The following is a 25,189-nucleotide window of genomic DNA, read 5'->3' on the forward strand; positions in this document are numbered from 1 at the left end:
TTCTATCTAAACAACCTAGATATCCAACTATCTGAAATGCCCATACTTTTCTCTGCTACAGGGATGACTGCATTGGTGCTGCTTCTTGTCCCCAAGCTGAGTTTGTCAATTTCAACTTTGCTTTCAACTTCCATCCTGCCCTCAAATTTACTTCGTCCATATTTGACATCCCTCTTTCCTTTCTCAAACTCTCTGACTCCATCTCTGGAGACAGACTACCTACCGACATCTTTTACAAACATACTCCCAATTAACTCAACTATACCCTTCACTTATAAAAATGCTATTGCCTTATCTCAGTTGCTCTGTCTCAGCTGCATCTATTTTTAAAGTGAGGCTTTCTATTCTATTTTCAAAGAATGGGGTTTTCCTTCCACCACCATTGATGCTAGCCTCACCCATCTCCTCCATTTCCCACACATCTGCCCTCATCCCATCCTCCCACTATCGTAAGAGGCAGGTTTCCTCTTCTCCTTGCCTACCATCCCACAGGCCTCTGTATTCAGCACATCATTCTCTATAACATCCGTCATCTCAAATGGGATCTCACCACTAAGCACATCTTTCCCTCCCCCTCCCTCCTACACCACCGCTTTCCTTAGGGATTGCTCTCTTTATGACTCCCTTGTCCACTCATTCCTCCCCACTGATCTCCCATCTGGTACTTAACCCTGCAAGCATGACAATTGCTACACCTGCTCCTACACTTCCTCCCTCATCACCATTCAGAATTACAAATAGTTCTTCCAGTTGACACTGCAGTGTAGTCTGTTGGGGGTCATCTATTGTATCCGTTGTTCCCAGTGCAGCCTCCTCCTCTACATTGGTGAGACCCAATGCCAACAGGGGGAATGCTTCATCGAGTGCCTTTGCTCTGTCCGCCGCAAAAGGTAGAACGTCCTGGTGACTATTTCAAGTTGTCTTCCCATTCCAATTCTGACATGTTTGCCCATGGCTCTTCTACTGCCATGATGAGGCCAAACTCAGGTTGGAGGAGCAACACCTCATTCTGCCTGAATAGCCTCCAACCTGATGGCGTGAACATTGATTTCTCTAACTTCTGGTAACTAGTCTCCCCTCACCCTTCTTTCGTTTTCCATATTCCATTCTGGTTACCCTCTCACCTCTTCTCTTCTCCTCACCTGCCCATCATTTTCCTCTAGATCCCCCCCTCCCTTTCCTTTCCATGTCCTCTTCTATCGGATTTCCTGTCCACTCCCATCAGATTCCTTCTTCAGCCCTTTATCTCTTCCAACTATCCCCTCCCAACTTACTTCATTCCTCCTTCCCCACCCCCAAATGTTCTTATTCTGTCTTCTGCCCCCTTCCTTTCCAATGCTGATAAAGGATCTTGGCTCAAAACACTGGCTGTTTATTGCTCTCCATAAATAGTGCCCGACTTGCTGAGTTCCTCCAGCATTTTGTGTGTGTTGCACACATTTCTCCAGTTCTAAACCTTAATCTTTCCCACAATGAGAGCTCCATTAGCTGTCTCCCTCAGTGAGCTTTGTTACCTTATCCTCTGCATCCTTAAATCCAACCACTAGGTCAGCAGCACTAATGTCTAATGAGGTTTGTTGGAATGTATTCACACAAAATCTTTCAAAGTTCAAAGTACATTTATTACCAATGTATAGATCATACAACCTTGAGATCCATCTCCTTACAGGCAGCTACAAAAGAATCTCACCCCTATGAAATGACGAGACATTTGCCACATTAAATGTACTAAATAAACAGTTGCTGTTAGCTTTTGACAGAACCTGTAGTTCCTGAATAATAGATACAGAAAGGTTGTGGTATCATGATGCATAATGTAAAGCACTCTCAAAAGAGCAGCTGCTCCAGATTGCACCATCACACATCTACCAGCTTGGGAATTCGAGTCAGTACACATCTGGCTAATCAGAACTGTAAATCAGAAACATTCCACAAACTATGGACTCATTTTCAAGGACTCTACATCTCATGTTCTCAATATATTTATTTTTGATATTTGCATACTGGTTGTTTGCCCATCTTTGCGATGTATGATTTTACATTGATTCTACTGTGTTTCTTTTTATTTACTGTAAATGTCCACAAGAAAATGAATCTCAGGATAGTATATGGAGCCATTTATATGTTTGATAATAAAATTACTTTGAACTTCCTTTTTTGTAAGTTTAATACAGTATGTTTCTTTCATAATGTGGATACTTACATCATCAGTAACTCCTAACAATTTAGAAGCCACAAATTTGAGGATTATGGTTCCAACAAGCCAGACAGTTCCTTTAACTATCTGCAAAAGATTCAGAAATACTAAAGAGATTATATTTGTATAATTTCACTCTATTAGCACATAAAGTATAAATTTAATACACACAGCAAATCTCAGTTTGAGAAATATTCTTGCGAACTTGTTATTTTACAATACAGTGGATTCCAGTTAATTGAGTCACCACCTATTTAGGACAGCTCTTAAAGAACAAAAACTAAGCAAAAAATAGCTGGGATTTGAGACACTATGCTGAGACAGAAAACTGCTGATGAACAGTTTCTAACTAACATCAGTCATGTGCACTTGTGTGGCCATTAGACACTACACCATGTTTTGAGTGAACAGCTTTAAAATAGCATCAGTTGTGAGTTTGTGTTCAAAAAGAATAGAGAAAGAAGAAAAGGAATAACATGAAATACAATTGCAAAAAGATTAAAGAACGTGCAGAAGTTTACAACAAATGGGAAAAAAACAACAATGTCAGAGACAGAATTATTACCAAAAACTGTTGCCCACAATAATGGGAGTAGAGGCTTTGATATAAAATTGCAGAATGCAATGTTAGGTTAAGAATAGTCTGCTTATCAGAAAAGTTTCTTGCTATAGCAGAGAAAAGACTGCATCAAAACTCAAAAGTATGGCATTTGAATTACTGCTCCACCTGAAAACATGTGGAGCCTTGGCCAGTAGGTAGAAATTGTCAATGTTCAACATTCTGTACTTTTCCCATGAGGCAGCGCGGCACAGCAGCAGCGGCCTTTCAGACCTGGTGTTACTTTAATTTAATTTTCTATTTTAAGTTTGATACACAATTTTCGATTAGGGCACATGGATAACAGAGCGGCTATCTACCATCGCCAGATACTACTACAATACAGAGATCGCCCAAAAACAAACCTCCACAAAGATCTGCTGGCTGAATTACACGATGTCAGCTTGCTGAGGGGAATGGGCCTACAATCCTCGGACTTGCCTGATGCTGGGAGCCAGAGATGGAGACATCGAAAGCAATGTGCGAGGAAGCAGAAGCGAGGCAAACGGGCAGGGGTCCGTGCCAGGCTGAAAGCAAACCCTAGCCGGCCGGCTCTCCCGTCCATTCTGCTCTCCAATGTCCGCTCCCTGGACAATAAAATGGACTACATCCAACTCCAACGTAATACTCGGTGGGAGTACAGAGTTTGCTCCACGTATGTCTTCAGAGACATGGCTCACTGATGGGATTTCGGATGCTGCCATCCAGCTAGACGGGCTAGCTTTGTTTTGTTCGGACTGTTACGTACCCCGTAACTGGGTCACTTACCAGCAAAGATAGAGAGGTCCATTGAAGTCTGATGGTACTAATTTTAACAGTATTTATTAGTAAACATACACAAAAATAATATCAATGCAAACATACAGATAATATACATTGTCAATACTAAATCTAAAGGTGCGGGTATAATAATAATCAATAAGAAATAAGCTCTATCGTTGTCTAGGGGATAATGAATTGTCCAATGGAAATGTACAGTTCACTGCAGTTCCACAAGCTGCCGTCTTTTGGTTGTCGCTGTGTTGCACTTTGTTGGAGAGAGAGTGAGAAATAGGAATAGAATGGGAACAGTTACCCTGCGGGTTTTCCAACCTTTATGAGTTTGATCCGTCGGAGTCTCATTGCGGGTGGCCGTTCACTTGTGGCCTCTCCTTTAGCTAAAGCCGTTCTTCCATGGTAAGGCCGCCAATCCCAGGCAAGGGAAGGACGCACACGAGCCCCCCACCGGCTGTCGCTATTAAACGCTGTCACAGGATTTCTAGCGTGTCTTCTGGTGCGTCTGAGGGACTGTTCCCACAGACCCTCTTTTTATCCTGACTCACAGGGTCTCAGATGTCAATCAGGTTGGGATGAGGCAATCCCTCCACCAACCTCCCCCTCGTTTCATTGCCTGGGGCGTCGATGCATCGTACAGGATGCAATACACAAGTCCGTCTCCAAGAGACAATAGCCGGCATCAATGGGTCCGCCTCTCGGAGGCCAAGACACATTCCAACGACTTGTGGATTCTGCATGTCTTTCTCTCATTTCCTGGGTCTCCTGAATGGACTCAATAGTGATCTTGCGATTCTCACAAAGGAGGGGGCTACCCCGCACCCTTTGGCCCCGTAGAGCTGTGGTACATTCATAACAGGACAGAGATGCATTCATCTCCAGTAAGGTTCGTGGTGGCGGGGTCTGTGTTTACATCGACACGGAATGATGCAAGAACTCTGTGCTGGTTTCCAGACACTGCTCATTGTTAGTGGAGTTTGTGGCAGTTCGATGCAGACCATTTTATTTGCCACGGGAATTCACCTCTGTCCTTATATTCGGTGTCTACATTCCCCCCAGCGCGAATGCTAAGAAGGCGCTCTGTGAACTGTACGGGGCTATTAGCAAACTGCAGAACGCACATCCTGATGGTCTGTTTATTGTCACCGGTGATTTTAACCACGCGAACCTTAAGTGAGTGCTCCCCAAATTCCATCAGTATGTGGACTTTGCAACGAGGGGGTAGAATGCATTGGACCTGGTTTACACAAACATTCCCAACGCGTACCAGGCAGAGCCCCACCCCCACCTCGGATACTCAGACCACATCTCTGTTATGCTAATCCCAGCATACAGACCGCTCGTCAGGCGCTCCAGACCAGTTCGGAAGCAGGTGAAAACCTGGCCAGTAGGAGCCATCTCTGCTCTTCAAGACTGCTTTGAGAACACCGACTGGCACATGTTCAGGGAGGCTGCAACCGATGGCGACTCTACTAACTTAGAGGAGTACACAGCATTAGTGACCAGCTACATCAGCAAGTGCATTGATGATGTTACTCTGTCCAAGACCATCACTATACATGCCAACCAGAAGCCATGGATGACCGCAGAGGTGCGTGCGCTGCTGAGGACCTGTGACTCCGCCTTCAGAGCAGGCGACAAGGCAGCTTTAACAACAGCAAGGGCCAAACTGTCCCAAGCCATCAGAGGGGCAAAGCGTGCACATGCCCAGCTAATCCACAGTTACTTCCAGGACAGTGGCGACACGCGGCGCATGTGGAAGGGCATCCAGGACATCACCAATTACAAGACAACATCACCCGACTGTGCAGGTGATACCTCCCTCCCAAATGCGTTGAATAACTTCTACTCCCGGTTTGGGGCGGAAAATGACATGGCGGCGAGGAAGTCCACCCCTCCTGCGAATGACCAGGTGCTGTGTCTCTCCATGGCCGACGTGAAAAGAACCCTGTGCAGAGTCAACCCACGGAAGGCTGCTGGACCAGACAACGTCCCTGGTTATGTGCTCAGAGGATGTGCAGACCAGCTAGCAGATGTTCTCACTGACATCTTCAACATCTCCCTGAGCAGCGCCACCATTCCAACATGCTTCAAGGCTGCCACCTTTGTCCCCGTGCCGAAGAAGTCTTCAGTGTCCTGCCTAAATGACTACCGTCCCGTTGCACTTACATCCATCATCATGAGGTGTCTCGAGAGGCTTGTCATGAGGCATATCAAGACCCTGCTGCCCCCCCTCACTGGACCCCCTGCAGTTTGCATACCGTCCCAACCGCTCAACAGATGATGCCATTGCCACCACCCTCCACCTGGCCCTAACCCACCTGGACAAAAAAGACACATACGTTCGGATGCTGTTCATAGACTTTAGTTCAGCATTCAGCACAATCATCCCTCAGAAACTGATTGGAAAGCTGAGCATATTGGGCCTGAACTCCCTCTGCAACTGGATCCCAGATTTCCTGACTGGGAGACCTCAGTCAGTCCAGATTGGGAGCAGCATCTCCAACACCATCACACTGAGCACGGGGGCTCCCCAGGGTTGCGTGCTCAGTCCACTGCTGTTCACTCTGCTGACCCACGACTGTGCTGCAACACACAGCTCGAACCACATCATCAAGTTCACCGATGACACCACCGTGGTGGGTCTCATCAGCAAGAACGACAAGTCAGCTTACAGAGAGGAGATGAAGCGGCTAACGGACTGGTGCAGAGCCAACAACCTGTCTCTTAATGTGAACAAAACAAAAGAGATGGTTGTTGACTTCAGGAGGGCACAGAGCGACCACTCCCCGCTGAACATCAAAGGCTCCTCGGTAGAGATCGTAAAGAGCACCAAATTTCTTGGTGTTCACCTGACGGAGAATCTCACCTGGTCCCTCAACACCAGCTCCATAGCAAAGAAAGCCCAGCAGCGTCTCTACTTTTTGCGAAGGCTGAGGAAAGTCCATCTCCCACTACAGGGGTTGTATTGAGAGCGTCCTGAGCAACTGCATCACGACCTGGTTCGGAAATTGCACCATCTCGGATTGCAAGATGCTGCAGCAGATAGTGAGGTCAGCTGAGAAGATCATCTGGGTCACTCTTCCCGCCATCACGGACATTTACACTACACGCTGCATCCGCAAAGGAAACGGCATTATGAAGGACCCCATGCACCCCTCGTACAATCTCCTCTCCCTCCTGCCGTCTGGCAAAAAGCTCCAAAGCATTCGGGCTCTTACGACCAGACTATATAACAGTTTCTTCCCCCAAGCTATCAGACTCCTCAGTACCCAAAGCCTGGACTGACACCTTGCCCTACTGTCCTGTTTATTATTTATTGTAATGTCTGCACTGTTTTGTGCACTTTGTGCAGTCCAGTGTAGGTCTGTAGTATAGCTTTCTCTGTGTTTTTTTTATTACGTAGTTCAGTCTAGTTTTTTGTACTGTGTCATGTAAACCATGGTCCTGAAAAACGTTGTCTCATTTTTACTATGCACTGTACCAGCAGTTATGGTTGAAATGACAATAAAAGTTGACTTGACTTTGCTGATGGAGCAGTGGTTAGAAGGGTCTAACTGGAGAGTGGATCAGGTGCATGGAAGGAATAATACATTGAGAATGCTGAAAGAAGGAGGGAGGAGACAATGTGACATGAGGAAGAAGGTGAAGAATGAAGACAAAGAACACTTTTTGAATCTTGGAGTGAAGGAAAGGCTCCTTTCATTTTCATTTCTTAAACATTCCCCTCGTTCTCTCTCCAGGATGCAACTGGGCTACTTGACCACCATCAGAATCATTATCGGGTTTATTATCACTGGCATGTGACATGAAATTTGTTAACTTAGCAGCAGCAGTTCAATGCAATACATAATCTAGCAGAGAGAGAAAAAATAATAATAATAAAATAAAATAATAAACAAATAAACCAATTACATGTATTGAATAAAATATACAGAAATACTTGTTGGCAATGGAGTTGAGCTCCACTAAAGAATTATCTATATCTGCACTTCTTGGCTCTGCACTCCCTAGCAGTCTGCCCAGATCAATAGCTAATCCTCTGGTTAGACACACTTTGCGTATATGGGCTCAGTTTAGGAAATGCTATGGTTTCCAGGGGTTTTCCGTTTCTAGCCCTGTCGCACACAATCACCTTCTTTTACCTACTACGTACGATTCAGCATTCCATGTTTGGTATAGGAAGGGCATTAGACATTTTGAAGATCTTTTCATTGATAATCGCTTTGCTTCTTTTCAGCAGCTCTCTGTTAAGTTCAACCTGCCTAACGCTCACTTTTTCAGATATCTCCAAATCTGACACTTTATTGCTCCTTTAATTACTAACTTTCCTGAAATGCCTGCGAAAAATGCTATGGACCTATTTCTTTCCATTAATCCACTAGGTAAAGGTTTAATATCAATTATCCGAGATAAACTAGCAGCCTTACGACGGGCCCCTGTGGATAAAATTAAAATGGCCTGGGAGCAGGATTTAAATATCTCCTTATCCGAAGAGAGCTGGGACTCAGTTCTCAAATCGGTTAACTCAACCTCTCTTTGTGCTCGCCATTGCCTTTTACAGTTTAAGATTGTTCATAGAGCCCATATGTCTAAATCTAAACTATCTCGACTCTACCCTGGCATTAGTCCGCTCTGTGATAAATGCAAGAGGGGCGTGGCCTCTCTCATCCATATGTACTGGCTCTGTCCTAGCTTGGAGAAATTCTGGAAAGATGTCTTCACTACATTATCGGGTATTCTGAATCAGCACCTAGAACCAAACCCCTTAATTGCTCTGTTCGGTTTTTGGGGCGAGACAGATTTATGTCTGGGTCCGACCAAATGCCGAATACCATCCTTTGCTTCTCTCCTGGCTAGACGCTTGATCCTCCTTAGATGGAGAGATGTTGCTCCGCCCACTCATACGCAATGGCTTAACGACATTATGGCCTGCTTGGACCTCGAAAAAATTCATTATTCAGTTCTTAATTCGGATCTAAAGTTCCATAAGGTCTGGGGACCTTTTATCGAGTACTTTCATAACCTTCCTCTTGACTAGGGTTTTTTTTTCTTTTTTTTTCTTCTTTTCGGTCCCTTGCTTTCAGCTCCCTTTTTTTTTCTGGTAGTAAGCATTATTATCCTCTGTTGCTAAGTGTATTCACAGTCTGGGAGTTTGACTGTCCTGACCTATACTCTTTATACTGTGTTGTGGTCGGTCTGGAGTTGTTGTTTTTTATCTTGTGTTGTGGGGCTTGGGGAGGACACTAAGCTTACTTGTCTTTAATTTAGGTGCTTTTTTGTTAAATTCTCTTCCTTTGTAGCATATTGTTATTGTATGCTTAATTTTGCACTGTATTAATGCTCCTCATTGGGATTTGGGGTTTTTAATTTGTAAAATGTTTTGAAAAACTAATAAAAAAATGTTAAAAAAGAAAGAAAGAAATACTTGTTACGAAGGATGAACAGCTCTGATGGGCAGAAGGGTGCAGGGTTGCCCATGTCCCCCTCCCCTGGGAGAATTACAAACCATTACTGTTGCCAGGCTGCTAATGAGAAAGAAAGAGATGGAACAAAAACATACTGGGACTGGAACATTTGCTTCACACAAGGGAGAGATAACACCAGGAAAGAGAGACTTGTTCCACCAGATTATGACTCCTGAAAGACATGGCTTCGGAGAAGGATTGTTTACTTGGTACCATTCTGTTCATTAAAATTCCTCAGTGAAGGCCGGAGTGGGCTGGTTTGATGGACTAAGCCATTCAAAACTGATTGACACCTGAGACCCCGTGATTAGGGATAAAAGTGAGGTCTGGGGAGACACCCCTCAGAGACACCAGGAGACGCACCAAGAGACACACTAGTGAGCACTGCTTAAGTGTTGGAACCCATGAGAAGGTGTGGGGGCATCGGTGACCGAACGAAGGATCGGTCAATTTTAACTCACAGTGTTTATAGCGAGGACGGTGGGGGCTTGTGTGTGTGTGTCCACCCTTGCCTGGGTGACGAGTCCACCATAGAAGAATGGTCTAGCTAAAGGACAGAGGGGTCATACCTGAATGGCCACAATAACACATCGACGGATCAAGAATGTAAAGGAAGGATTGACTGGCTGTCACTGTTTGCACACCCTCTCTCTCTCTCTCCACAACGGTTACAACAAAAGAACCAACAACTACCTCAGCCTACATGAACTGAACTGAACTTATATTCACATATGAAAATTCATTATCCCCTAGACATCGATAGAGCTTGTTTATTATTGATTATTATTATACCCACACTTTTAGGTTTAGTATTGCTAACGTGTATTATCTGTATATTTGCATTGTTGATATTGATTTGTATATTTTACTAATAAACACTGTTTTGAAAATAGTACCAGACTCCAACGGATACTTCTATCTTTGCTGGTAAGACACCCAGTTACAGGGTACGTAACATACTGTATTTTTTTTTTAAAGTGAAGTGGTGTCCAAAGATTCAATGTCCATTTAGGGATTGGATGATAGAGGGGAAGAAGCTATTTCTGAATCGCTGAGTGTGTGCCTTTAGGCTTCTGTATCTCCTGCTTGATGGTAAAAGTGAGAAAAGGGCATGCCCTGGGTGCTGAACTTCCTTAACAATGGATGCTGCCTTTCTGAGACACCGCTCCCTAAAGATGTCCTGGGTACTTCGTAGGCTAGTGCTCAAAATGGAGCTGACTAGATTTATGACCTTCTGCAGTTACGTTTGGTCCTGTGCAGTAGCCCCTCCATACCAGACAGTGATGCAGCCTCTCAGAATGCTCTCCATGGTACAACTATAGAAGTTTTTGAGTGAGCTTATTGACATGCCAAACCTCTTCAAATTCCTAATAAACTATAGCCGCTGTCTTGCCTTCTTTATGACTACATCGGTATGTTGGGACCAGGTTAGATCCTCCGAGATCTTAACACCCAGGAGCTTGAAGCTGCTCACTCTCTCCACTTCTAATCCCTCTATGAGGACTGGTATGTGCTCTTTCGTCTTACCCTTCCTGAAGTCCACAATCAGCTCTTTCATCTTACTGACATTGACTGCCAGGTTGTTGCTGTGGCACCATTCCACTAGTTGGCATATCTCACTTCTGTATGCCCTCTCGCCATCACCTGAAATTCTACCACCAATGGTTGTATCATCAGCAAATTTGTGGATGGTATTTGAGCTATGCTTAGCCACACAGTCATCTGTATAGAGTAGAGCAGTGGGCTAAGCACACACCCCTGAGATGCACTAGTGTTGATCGTCAGCGAGGATGATATGTTATCACCAATCACCAAGACTGTGGTCTTCCGGTTAAAAGTCCAGGATCCAATTACAGAGGGAGGTGCAGAGGCCCAGGCTCTGCAACTTCTCAATCAGGATTGTGGGAATAATGGTATTAAATGCTGAGTTATAGTTGATGAACAGCATCCTGACATAGCTGCTTGTGTGGTCTAGGTGTAAAGCTGTGTGGAGAGCCATTGAGATTGCGTCTGTCGTTGACCTATTGTGGCAATAGGCAAATTGCAATGGGTCCAGGACCTTGCTAAGGCAGGAGTTCAGTCTAGTCATAACCAACCTCTCAAAGCATTTCATCACTGTCGATGTAAGTGCTACCAGGCGATAGTCATTAAGGCAGCCCACATTATTCTTCTTAGGCACTGGTATAATTGTTGCCTTTTTGAGGCAAGTAGGAACTTCTGCCGGTAGCAGTGAGAAGTTGAAAATGTCCTTGCACACTCCCGCTACTTGAATGTTATTCCAAATTTGCAGCACTTTAAGTACTTTGCATTAGCAAGGCTGCCACGCCAGACAAGAGTGTAAACATATTTGCCTAGATCAATGGTTCTTAACATGGGCCACATGGCACCTCAGGAGAGCACAAGTAAAGAAATAGACTGGGAGCTACAGGAGTTTCTGAATAGGCCATAAGTTTACTGTTTTGATTAAATATCACCAAAATACATGTATATGAATAAAAAGAGATGAATAAGTTAATTTAATTGGAATTCTGAATAGCCCCGCTCCACATCTACCCCCACTCCACATCTACCCCCAAATCAAACTGCAGATTGGGCAGGCCTGTCAGTCATTATGCAGCAGGAGGCTGGTTCTGTTTACCTTTCACTGACCCATGCATGTTATAAACATGACATGAAGGCTAGCTACTGTGGTGGGGTCATCTGTCAGAAACGGTGAAACTGTGCATCACTATCCACCACTACAACTTCCATTAAATCCCTGTGTAATGCCCTGGGTAAGATTTCTACTGCTATGCTTATGAAAGGTGGCCTTCTCACTGCTGAGCCACATGACTGTTAGCAGAGTAAGTTAACAGGCCAAGTTTGCATATGAGCTTGGTTTGAGGGTTGGTTTGTGGGGGCTTGACCAGGCTTCGGATGCTTTATAAGGATTGTTATAAAGATTGTTATAATCTTTATTGTTATAAAGATTGTTTATAAAGATGTCAAGAATATCGTTGGAAAAATTGACATGGAAATTTGATCTAGGAGGGTTACAACTTCCAAATTTTAAGAATTATTATAAAGCAAATCAACTTAGATTTAGTGCATCTTTTTTTGAGAAAGATAAACCGGCATGGATTAGAATAGAACTAGATAAAATAGGAGAAAACGTACCAGAAGATTTTATATATAAATGGGAATCTAAATGGATACAGGAAAAGAAAGATTCTCCTATATTAAAACATTTGATTGATTTATGGAATAAGATAAATGTTGATGATGAGACAAAAAAATCTTTATTAGCAAAGAGATCTTTAATTCAAAATAGACTTATTCCTTTTACAATGGACAATCAACTTTTATATAATTGGTTTCAAAAAGGGATTAGATACTTAGGAGATTGTTTTGAAGGAGGTATATTAATGTCATTTGATCAATTAAAGAATAAATATAAAGTATCAAATAACACTTTATTTTGTTACTTTCAACTAAGGACTTATATAAGAGAAAAATTAGGTCAAACAATGTTATTGCCGAAATCTAATGAAATAGAAATTTTAATTCAAAAAGGAAATATTTAAAAATTTATATCTTGTATGTATAATTTGATTTAAAAACAGGCAATTAAACAAGAAGTCCATAAGTCAAGACAAAAATGGGAAAGTGATTTGAATATTAAAATTGAAGAAACAAATTGGTCAAGACTATGTCTTGATAGTATGACAAATACAATAAATGTTTGGTTAAGATTAGTGCAATATAACTTTCTACATCAATTATATATTACACCACAAAAAATAAATTAATTAAATCCAAGTTTATCTGATCAGTGTTTCCGATGTAACCAAGAAACTGGTACTTTTTTACATTCTACATGGTCTTGTTCTAAAATTCAACCTTTTTGGACAAATTTAAGACTTTTACTGGAACAAATTACGGGAACACAACTTCCTCATAATCCAATATTATTTTTACTAGGTGATATTGAAGGGATAAAACCGAAACTCAAACTAAATAAATATCAGAAAGAATTCATAAAAATTGCACTGGCAGTAGCCAAAAAGGCTATTGCAGTTACTTGGAAATCGGATACATATTTAAGTATAGATTGTTGGAAGAAAGAAATTTATGGCTGTATTCCATTAGAAAAAATTACTTATAATTTAAGAGATAAATATGAAACATTTCTGAAAATTTGGTGCCCTTATTTACAGAAGACAGGACTAAATATATAGGTGCTCTGAAGGTGAAACAATTGGTTACTTGGGGAAAGAAATAAATATATATATTAAAGTTATTAAGAACTCCATGGAGAATGTGGAGATCTTCCAACAACCAGGCACTCTTTCTTTTTTTTTCTTTCTTACCTTCTCTTTTTTTTATAGGGAAGTTAGGGGGGAGGGGTTAAGGGGAGGGGGAAGGGATATATACATTTTTTTTCTACACTTGTAATTACTTAAAAACGCAATTAAATAAATTTTTTTTTTAAAAGGATTGTTTAAGTGGTTTATTTGTGGAAAGTGAGGTGCGTCATAATTAAGGTACATTATTACGGATGCCACTGGGATTAAGGTCTAGTGCAATACACGTATCCACACGTAAAGCTTGTATTCTGAGCAGGGTGGATGTCTGAATTCCTGACAAACTGCTACTTAGAGTGCCAAGTTCTGTAAAAGTTACACTGACTGAACGGTGTTTTGACCAATCTGCTGGTATAAATGTCATGTTAGTCCAAACTACCAGTTACAAGACTGAAGTCGCTCTGCCCGATAGGCAGAGGTGGTGCCATGGCCAGTTCATATCTCTAGAGAAGGGAGGAATGTAGCTGAGGGTGGAGAATTTAATGACAAGCTGTTCTAATTTCTGCAAAGTGAGGGAAAGGAGTTGTTTGATGTGAGAAGTCTATTAAGTCTTTCAGCTGTTGATTTAAGTTCTGATTTGGTTTCAGCTATTACATCACTGGTTGATAAATGCCAAAGTGTACCTGTGGAGAGCTAAAGTTATCGCAGGCTTAGAATATCCTCTGGAGTTAAGCCCCCACACTCGATAGGGAAGGAGAATATGAGGCTTAGGCTAACCAGAATCTCAGTAACTAGATGAATGGCAGCACTCAGGTAATATGAAAAAAAAGCAGAGACTGGTAGAAAGTTGAAAGGGTCCAGTCGCTGATAGAGTGAGGTTCCTAAAGGTAGAAAGCCCAATTGCCACATCAGCTAATTACCTGCTAGCTTTGGAAGATGCTTTTGGCACTACTGAAAGTTCAGCCAATCTTATGATTAAGTTTAGGCACACATTCCAGGAGGAAGAAGGAAGTTGTCTGCCTATCTTTTCAGGCTGGAGAAACTGCTGCAGTGTTTGTGCCACAAAGGGGGCATTCAACTGTCTGAGAGAAAATGCCTGAAGGTGGAGCAAATTGGGAAGGGTGCATTGTTACATGACATGACTGCTCTATGTATTCAAATGACCTACAAGATGCACTCTCCTCCATATTTTACCAAATTACTCAGAAAAGTTAGAGGAGAAAAACATGATTGTTAGGATGAGATTACAGAGTAGCTGGAGGCATACAGTATGACGAGATGGGCCAAAACCAGCATGGTTTCCTGAAAGGAAAATCTTGCCTGACTAACCTACTGTAGTTTTTTTTGAGGAAATTACAAGCAGGGTAGACAAAGGTGATGCAATAGATGTGGTGTACTTGGTTTTTCAGAAGGCCTTTGTCAAGGTGCAGCACATGAAGCTGCTTACCAAGATAAGAGTCCATGGAATTACAGGGAAGTTACTAGCATGGGTGGATCATTGGCTGATCAGCAGAAAACAGAGTGGGAATAAAGGGATCCTATTCAGGCTGGCTGCCGGTTACCAGTGGAGTTCCACAGGGGTCGGTATTGGGACCACTGCTTTTCACAATGTATGCTAATGATGTGGACTATATGATTAATGGATTTGTGGCTAAATTTGCCAATGATGCAAAGATAGGTGGAGGAGCAAGTAGTGTTGAGGAAGCAGAGAGCCTGCAGAGAGACTTAGATAGTTTAGGGGAATGGGCAAAGAAGTGGCAAATGAAATGCAATGTTGGAAAGTGTATGCTCATGCACTTTGGTGGAAGAAATAAATGGGCAGACTATTATTTAGATGGGGAGAGAATTCAAAATGCAGAGATGCAAAGGGATTTGGGAGTCCTTGTGCAGGATACCCTAAAGATTAACCTCCAAGTTGAGTAGGTGGCAAAAAAGGTGAATGCAATGTTGGCATTCATTTCTGAAGGTATAGAATATAAGAACAGGGATGTGATGTTGAGGTTCTATAAGGCACTCGTGATACCACATTTGGAGTATTGTGTTCAGTTTTGGGCTCCTTATTTTAGATAGGATATACTGACATTGGAGAGGGTTCAGAGAAGATTTACAAGAATGATTCCAGGAATGAAAGGGTTACCATATGAGGAACGTCTGGCAGCTCTTGGGCTGTATTCCCTGGAGTTCAGGAGAATGAGGGAGGATCTCATAGAAGCCAGGGCATCAAAGGGTTTGGGGATAAGGCAGGGGAGTGGGGATGACTGGAAGAATTGGATCAGCCCATGATTGAATGGCAGAGTAGACTCAATGGGCCGAATGGCAGAGTAGACTCAATGGGCTGAATGGCCTACTTCTGCTCCTATATCTTATGGTCTTACGATTGCGAAGCGGAACATTTCTAAAAGCTGAGTAAGGTCTTCAGTGATAGCCTCTGCTGCTAAAGTGATGCCTAGTGCCACAGCAATACAGCTTTTGAAGAATGAGGTGAAGTGCCCGAGTTGAGCTGACTTGATGGATGTCTGCTAATGTTTCAACTAAACATGACATGTCCATTGGAAAACCTGACCCACCTGTAGGACTCACTAAGCAGAGGAATGTTGCTGAAAAGGGTCTTTTGACCAGAGAGGCGACCGGTATTTTCTGCTACAACTGTGGAGAAGAGGGACATTTCAAGCGAGACTGTTTAGGAAAGGAAAAGCTTCAAAATGTCAGCAGTTAATCAAACAGAAAAGAAAAGAAGCAAAACTACAGAGGGACCCAGTAAAGGAACTGGCTGACATCTCAGAGAGAATAGTCTAATGAGTGTACCAATGGAAATATGCAAGTACAAAACCCTATTCCTTAAGGTTTAGAGGGACCAAGCTCTGATGTATCCATACAGATTGAGGACAGTTATGCTAGAGCCAAATTTGACACATGTTCTCAAGTTACTTTACAGATCCTTTTTACAACCAGTATATGACACATTTACCCTTGAAACCACTCAGTGGCCTAGAAATTTGGGGCCATAGTACTGATGATTACCTGTATGATGGCTACTTGTCGTTGAAACTGGAGTTTTCAGAGGCAGATTTTGGAGTAGCTGAGACCCTTCATACACTAGTGTCAGTCTGCCCAAATCTGGCTGAAAAAGATGAAACTTCCTTGCATATGGGCACAAATACTCCCACTGTGAGAAGGCTCGTAGGAGTCTGCAAGAAGTGGAGAATTTTTTGAAAACTTTGTCTATTTACCCAGTGTTCAGAGCTGCATTTGAGAAGGTACAATTTTCTCCTAAGCAGTATGATGAGCATAAACGTGGAACTGTATTTTACACCCAGTCTAAACCTGTCATGTTACGTCCTGGAGGAATAGCTAGAGTGACAGAGGACACCCCTTTCTGAATGAGGTCCAGTTAGGATCAGCAAAGCTTGAAGATGTTGGGCAGCACCTGCTTCAGCTGGGCTCCAATATAATTGGAGATGAAGTGGAGTTCAGTTTAATGGCAGGGGAACCTGAGTCACTGGAAGGTACAAGATATAGGTGGGGAGACATGCCCTAGTAAACAGGAATAGTCATAAGGAGTGCCTGAGGCTGAAGAAGAGATAAGAAGGTCTGAGTTAGGAAACCCCCAGACAGGCTGACATATGATGCTGCTGGGAAACAGTGTAATATCAATCCCCATTGTGAGATATGTTACCTCCATTTGCAAATGGATTGAGGGTCCTGAAATCATGAGGGAAGCTCAAACTGTGGCTGGTGTCTTTCGCGCAGAACATGGGATCTGCACGTGAGTAAAGCGATACATGCATCTACTCCAGAAATAAGCTCCAATGTTTATATGCACATATAGATTGGTTAACTACAATGGGCCCTTTTATTTATTTATATTTTCTTTTCCTATTAATTGTTTGATAAAGTTGAAAACTGCTTTGTGTAATTTCATACTGGTGTATGATCTGCAATTTTTTGGTGACTGTTAATTGTGTATGGACAGTATTTACAAAGCATTCGCAACAATCAATGTTCCTTAATTTGAACATCTAACTTTCCTGTTTGCTTGATCCCCAAATCATACTGACCCCACACGAGCATTGCTTATGAAAGGTGGTCTTCTCACTGCTGAGTCACGTGGCCATTAGCAGAGTTAGCTAATAAGCCAAGTTTTTATACAAGCCAAGTGAGAGGTTTGCACCTGGTAATTATTATATTTTGAAAGGAAGTTCAAATCGTTTTTCTTGATAGTTTTGTAGCATTTCTAAGTGATAAGCAGCTTGGAGAACAAATTATCACTGCTAAATCTGATGTATTTTATCTGTCAAGTATATCTCAAAAACTGAACAGTTAGAAGGAAAGAACTACAATCTCGAATCATGTAAAGAGGTTATTACTGCTTTCCTTGGAAAATTCAAACTTTTCAGCAGCATTATTGGACTATGCAAGTTTATGCAATTTCCTTCAGTGGAAATAAAACTCCAAGATGATGATTTGATTGTATATCTTGATCATATGAAGCAAACACACACTGAAAATGGAATTTTGATTCAGAAACCTGCTGGAGATGCATTTTCTAGATTGGATGGTGAATCCATTTGGGGTGAATGTGAATGATGTTGACAACACATTGCAAGAACATCTTATTGAGCTGTAGAATGATATATAACAGCTCAAGCAAATTTCAAACACAGCAAGCAAAATTTCTGGATTACATGCGGTATTCAAAATTAAGTTTCCACAGCTCTGGGAGAAAGCGAAGTTGTTTTTAATTGGATTTCCTACCTCTTAACTAGTTGAATCTGGTTTACACAAGCTCTTCACCTGCTATCAAAAGCTCATAACGGTCTTGATGTTGAGAAAAGGGGTGATCTTTGATATCTTCAACCAAGTTGCAACCAGATAGTCAAAAACTCACTAGCTTGCATTAATTGCAAAGATCTCATTAAACACCCTAAGTAACAATATTAAGTGCATTTTCATTGCTGGTTGGAAGAATATAATTATCCTATTCAGAGCTTTGAAACCATTTTATTTCTCATATACACCTGTAACATTATCTTTAACATACAATACTTGTAACCTGTTAAAACCTAAATACTGACTGTATATTAGAATAATTAGTACAATTAAACCAAAAAAAAATTTCAGCAACTAACAGAGACTATAAATGGGCCATGTGCAGAAATAGGTTGAGAACCATTAGTCTAGATAATATAGTTTTTATTTCTGATTTAAACCAGAAGAAATGAAACATCAGTACTGCCTTATTTTAGAAGAACACGGTCATTACATTTTCTGGATGAAATCCATGCACCCATTGGAAGCGTACCCATTTGGGAAAACAGATGGCTCTTAAAAGGGCAGAAAGCCCATTACTATTTCTACATAGGGAAAGAAATTTTGAGACTGCAGGACAACTTAACCGATTGCAGCCAAGCAGAAAGCAACAGAATCCTTGCTGTTCAGACAGCCCAAAGATGCAATATCCTTGGGCAAAAAGTACTGCAGCAGCACTGAACCACAGAGACCACAGTGGAGTATTGTATATAGCTTTGGTCACCTTGTTATAGGAAAGTAACTCTCTTAAAGGTTACGCTGGAAAAATAACAGATTTTAAAAGATGTTGCCAGGACTAGAGGGCCTAAGTTAGAGGAGAAGTTGGCCAGGTTAGGTCTTTACTCCTTGGATCATAGGAGAATGAGGGCAACCTTATAATATGCTTCAAATTATAAGTGTGGATAAGGTGGGTCATAACAGTCTTCTCCCCAGAGTAGGAGAATCTAAAACTGGAAGGGATAGATTTAGGTTGAGAGGGGAATGATTTAGATGGGACCTTCATGCAAAGGGTGGTAAGTATATAGGATGATCTGCCAGAGGAAGTATATTGTACCTGGTATGATAACATCATTTAAGAAAGATTTGGATAGGTCCAAGGAAGGCATGTAAGAAGGGCAACATTATGATAATCCTGGGGTATTTCAAAATACAGGAAGATAGGCAAATCAGGTTTATGCTGAATCCCAAGAGAGGGAATTTGAAGAATGCTTACAAGATGGTTGAGCCCATGAGAGAAAAAGGAATTCTGGATTGGGTGTTGTGCAATAAACCAGATTTGATCCAGGAGTTCAAGGTAAAGGAACCCTTAGGAGCCAGTGATCATAATAAGATAGATTTCACTCTGCAGTCTGACAGGGAAAAGCTAAAGTAAGATGTAGTGGAGTAAAGGAAGTTACAAAGGCATGAGAGAGGAGCTGGTCAAAATTGATTGGAAGGGGATAATAGCAGGATGACAGCAAAACAGCAATGACTGGAGTTTCTGGGAGTAATTTGGAAGATGCAGGATAGGTATATCCCAAAGATGAAGAGGCATTCTATAGGGAGGATAAGAAAACCATGGTTGACAAGGGAAGTCAAAGACAACAAAAGCAAATCAGAGATTATATAATATGCCAAATATTAGTGGCAGGTTAGAGGATTGGGAAGCTTATGAAAACCAACAGAAGGCAACTAGAAAAGCCACAAGGAGAGAAAAATGAAAAAGAGTAAGCTAGCCAATAATATAAACGAGAATACAAATAGTCTTTTTCAGATATATAAAGACTGAGAGAGGGGCGAGACTGGATATCAGACCACTTAATTTCAAGTTATATGTCAATGATTTAGATGATCGAATTCATGGTTTGCAGATGAGACGATAGTAGATTATGGGGCAGGTAGTGTTGAGGAAGCAGGGAGTCTGCAGAAGGACATATTAGGAGAATGGGCAAAGAAATGGCAGATAAAATATATTGTAGCAAAGTGCACGGTCATACACTTTGGTAGAAGGAATAAAGGCATATATTTTCTAAATGGGCAGAAAATTCAAAAATCAGAGGTTCAGTAGTTCCATTTAATATCACAGAATGTATGCATTATACAACCTGAAATTCTTACTCTCTGCAGACATCATCGAAACAGAAGAAGCCCAAAGAATGAAAAAAGACAGAAGGACCCCAATACCTCTGCACCCTTCACACACAAGCACCATTAACCCTCCCCCACCTGCCAGTTATTCTAGCATAAAGCATCAGCATTCCTACCACCCACTATGCCAGCAACAGCAAAGCCCTCAAAAAGACCATGGTCTACAGTACATCAAAAACTAACTGCTGACTCCAACATTTTTGACAAAGGAACAAGGGCTCACAGGAACTTGGAGAACCTTGTGCAGGGCTCCCTAAAGACACTTGCAAGGGAGTTTTGCAGTTGAGTTGGTGGTAAGGAAGGCCAATGCCCTCGCAAATTTCTAGATAGACCATGGAGAGTACCAGACAGGATGCATCACTGTCTGGTATGGTTGGGGGTGGGGGGGGGGATGCTACTGCACATGTTCAAAGCAGAGAGTTGTAAAATTAGCCAGCTCCACCATGGGCACTAGCCTCCATAGTATCCAGGTCATCTTCAAGGAGTGGTGCTTCAGAAAGGCGGTGTCCATCATTAAGGACCGCCACCAACCAGAACACGCCCTCTCTTCATTGCCACCATCTGGAAAGAGGTACAGAAGCCTGAAGGCACACACTCAACAATTCAGAAACAGCTTCTTCCCCTCTGCAATCTGATTTCTGAACAGACGTTCTGAACACTACCTCACTAGTTTTTTATTTCCTATTTTTTGCACTACTTATTTAACATAACTATTTCCTATATATATTTACTGCAATTCAGTTGTCTTTTTCTCTATTATCACGTATTGCAATGTACTGTAGCCGCAAAGTTAACAAATTTCATGACATATGCTAGTGATATTAAACCTGATTCTGATACTGGAATATTCTGACATTCACTTTGAGAGGAGCAGGATATAAAAACAACGATGTAATGCTGAGGCCTTGTAAGTCAGACCACATCTGGAGAAACAGGAGCAGTTCAGAGTCTCTTATTTAAGGAAGAATGTGCTAACATTGGAGGATCCAAAGGAAGTTCACAAGAATGAATGGGCTCTGGGGTTATTGTGCTCAAGTTTGGAGGGGAGAGAGGGGAGGGGAGGGAGAGAAGAGGAGAGGGAGAAAAAATGGAAAGGATGTTTCCTTTAGTGGGGAAAGCCCAGAATCATAGGACACAGCCTCAGAATACAAAACTCAAAGTACACTGCAGATGCTGGGGTCAAAGCAACACATACAACACGCTGGAGGAAATCAGCAGGTCTGATGAAGGGTCTCAGCCCAAAATGTTGACTGCTCATTTCCACAGATGCTGCCCGACCTGCTGAGTTTCTCCAGCGTGTTATAAGTGGTGCTCAGAATAGAAAGATGTCCATTTAGAATATAGATGAGGTAGAATTTCTTTAGCCAGAGGATAGTGAATCTGTGGAATTCGTTGCCACAGACAGCTGTGAAAGCCAAGTCATTGGGTACATTTAAAGTGGTGGTTGATAGGATCTTGATTCATGGAAAGTTACAGCACAGTACAGACCCTTTGGTCCACAATGTTGTGCCAACCTTTTAACATACTCAGATCAATTTAACCTTCCCTCCTACATAGCCCTCCATTTTTCTATTCAATTTAATCTTGATCTAACTTCAAAGTGTCTTCCCTTTAAGGGAAACCTACTGACTTAAAGTAGTATGAAAATGAACATACAATGAACAGTGTTGCAGAAATCGTTATAAATTGAACAAGAAACACAAATATGGTGTGCTTCCCAAATCAGAAATAATATGGGAATTACTGATGTCCCATGAAGCTCATAATTATTTTTAGGAGTTAACTAATTTAGTCCCTAAGCAAAGCAAACACCACCTTTGGCTCTAAGGAATTATGCTTTTTCAGCAAAGCTTAAGGCACTTTGCAACTGAAAAAACGACTTCATACCTTGACAAATTACAGTTCTGCAACAATTATTATATAAATAGGTATATGAAATATAAAACTTTAATTTGGGAATTATATAACTTTGATAGCATCAAAAATGGGAAAATTAGAATAGAATCAACAACATGAATAGCAATAAAAGAAAATGATCTAACGTTTATGAGGTACTTCTACAATGATATATGTGTTGCTAGAGGGGAATCTTATCTGTTTTTTGAGCAAACTCTGTCAAAATTTTCAGTTACAGTAAATTCTACCTCAAAATTCATTGCTTGAATAAGTAATTCAATTTTGTATTTTTGAATGTGCCAGTTCACTGGCCTAAGAAGTTTAAAATTGTCATTTCCAAAATGTACTTGAGTATTTTTGCTTTGGAAGAAGCATTGATTCTTCATTGAGCTTTCTGCATTAAATCTCTTGCTTGCAATTGTTACCTCCATCTATACTTCATTTACTTATTCATTCCAAAGGTTACATTGAAGTGAAAGAAATGAAAGGGCAAGATATAACCAAGATTTCACTGAAACATGTTTTTTATCCATAAAGCCAACTTATATTCGTCAGATTATCAAAGGTTATGGGGAGAAGGCAGGAGAATGGGGTTGAGGGGGGTAATAAATCAGACATGATGGAGCAGAATGACCTAATTCTGCTCCTAAGTATGCCTTAAGGAAGAGTGGGGCATAAAGTGATATGTGCTGAACGCAGGAAATTGGAGATTAGCTAGGTTGACAATATGGTCTGCATGGGCTCATTGAGCTGAAGGGCCTTGTATCTATGCTGTATTACTTTATGACACCAAATAGTAACAAGATGACCGCCAATGAGATCAGCCTATATTCAGTCTGAAGGAATTACTTCAATGACCACAACTGACCAGAGAGGAATTTCACATCCGTACACATATAAAAAGACCCTAGCACTATACAGATACGGTTCTTACACCAAGCTGAAGTTGTATGATGCTCCTATTACTCTTCCCATGTCAGAAGAGTTCCTACACAGTTCCCATGACAGCCAGATCATTACGAACCCGCAGGTTTCATTTACTGTGGACTGTTGCTTTAAGCGTCTGAGTGAGGCTGGACTATGACGTCAATCACAGGCTGAAATGGTTTGTTTCAGATTTAGAGAGCGAGAGAGAGAGCAACCTTCAGTCATAAGAGAGGAGACTGGACAGGCAAGCTGAAACTTCAGCTTGTTACTGCTAAGGTTTGGAACTCTTCGATGCCCAAAAGGTTGGGTTAAACATCGGCACACAGTGCACAACGAATGTGTGAGTGTCACTTCGTATAATCCATTGGAGTGGAGTTTGGGATATCTTGTGGGACCACTTGTGTAGCCCTTGCCTGGGTCTGTTGTGTGGTAACCACTGGAAGACGATATTCCTGTGACAGGTCACTTTCAGTGATAATTCGTATGTGGATTCGGAACGACACGACAGACAAGATCTACGGCGACTGTTATCTCGTTTTTACCAGTGTGGAACCTGTGGAATACTTCGTACTTACCTTCTCTCTCCATTACAACATGGATTACAAGTATCTCTCTCCCAACATTTATTTCGTGGATTACTGAACTTTCCTATTTTACCATCTCAAGACTCTAAGCCTTTTCTCCCCAAGCTCAATAGTTTGGGAGTTATATTTACACACACACACATACAGATGGCCCCTGCTTTTCGAATGTTCGCTTTACGACAACTCGCTGTTATGAAAGACGTACATTAGTACCTGTTTTTGCTAACCAAAGAAGATTTTCGCTTTTACGAAAAAAAGACGCCCGCTTTATACATGTGTTTACCCGAGAAAGACTACAATGACCAAGAAGCCTTGTGCGGACAGTTGTTTGCACATGCGTGTATGTGCGTATGCATGTGCATATGTATGCGTGTACACGCCAATTTTTTTTCTCCAAATCGATTTTGGCTCGCGGCCTTCCCGAGTTGTTAAGTGAAACTACACCATACCTACAATATTTCTACTTTATATAGGGTGTAAATTTATCATATCATTCCTGCTTTTACTATATGTTAGTGTTATTTTAGGTTTTATGTGTTATTTGGTATGATTTGGTAGGTTTTTTTTGGGTCTGGGAATGCTCAAAAAATTTTCCCATATAAATTAATGGTAATTGCTTTTTCGATTTACGATATTTCGGCTTATGTAAGGTTTCATAGGAACACTCTACCTTCGGATTGCAGGGGAAATCTGAAACACAAAACACTGTTAACTTCTAGTTATTTTGTTGAAGCTACTATAAGTAGTTAATAATAAAGATAATGGTTTTAACATCAAAACCAGACTCCATGTGTAATCTATTGCTGCTGCTTCGTTTATAAAATGTTACATTTCATAACACAGATGAAGAATGCATTAAATTTTGTTTACGCAATGTTCACAGCTGCCTAAATGGCAACATCTGAACTTGTATTGCATGTCCGAGGAATAAATTGCACTTCACGTCTTGGCATTTTCTCAAGGACACAAGTAGGCACTTAGGGAAGAACAGTAACAGCTCTGCTGCCTTCCAACCTTGTACTTTGGGAGAAGTAGATATTAGCATATTCTAACCTGTGCTGTATGCACATTGGCATGAACAACCCTTACTTATCCCATTATTAAGCAGAACTAATAACCAATAATCCAGCTCATGACAACCTGGTGTCAGGTCTATCCCAGTTACATGAGGGGCATGTTGACTAGGAAGCACAGTCCCAAAGGCTTTGTGAACTACTTGGTACTGAGGTTAACGAGTGTAGAGAATTCAATTCCCATAATCTATGCAGAAACCAACAACATTAAAACAAACAGGTTCTGAAGAGCGTACAAGCAGCTGAGGTTTGAGAATGTGCAGATTATACAGCTACACAATAATGCATTTTATAATATTAAATCACACATAGCTGTAAAAAGAGAACAACCTACCCATGAACCCAGAAGATGTCGTGGCAAAAATTGTGAAATATGCGATTTCAAGGCAACCATTCCCTAAATAAAAGGAAAAAGATAATCCTTAGGTATTGGTTACTGAATACTATATGCTA

At 41.4% G+C, this 25,189-nt stretch overlaps 1 protein-coding gene across 5 annotated transcripts in view; it reads right to left on the reverse strand.

Moving 5' to 3' along the window:
* Window positions 1-25,189, reverse strand: part of dpy19l1l (dpy-19-like 1, like (H. sapiens)) — a 114,773-nt gene that overhangs the window by 53,073 nt on the left and 36,511 nt on the right. For all 5 annotated transcript variants that reach the window (XM_073049848.1, XM_073049843.1, XM_073049867.1 and 2 more), the window contains exons 14-15: window positions 25,071-25,133; window positions 2,204-2,284 (exon numbers count right to left, since the gene is read on the reverse strand). In XM_073049848.1, coding sequence (XP_072905949.1) covers window positions 2,204-2,284; window positions 25,071-25,133 — 144 coding nt within the window. The remainder of the gene's footprint in view (window positions 1-2,203; window positions 2,285-25,070; window positions 25,134-25,189) is intronic.

This window comes from Hemitrygon akajei, chromosome 1 (assembly GCF_048418815.1).
Source record: "Hemitrygon akajei chromosome 1, sHemAka1.3, whole genome shotgun sequence".
NCBI classification, from domain to species: domain Eukaryota; kingdom Metazoa; phylum Chordata; class Chondrichthyes; order Myliobatiformes; family Dasyatidae; genus Hemitrygon; species Hemitrygon akajei.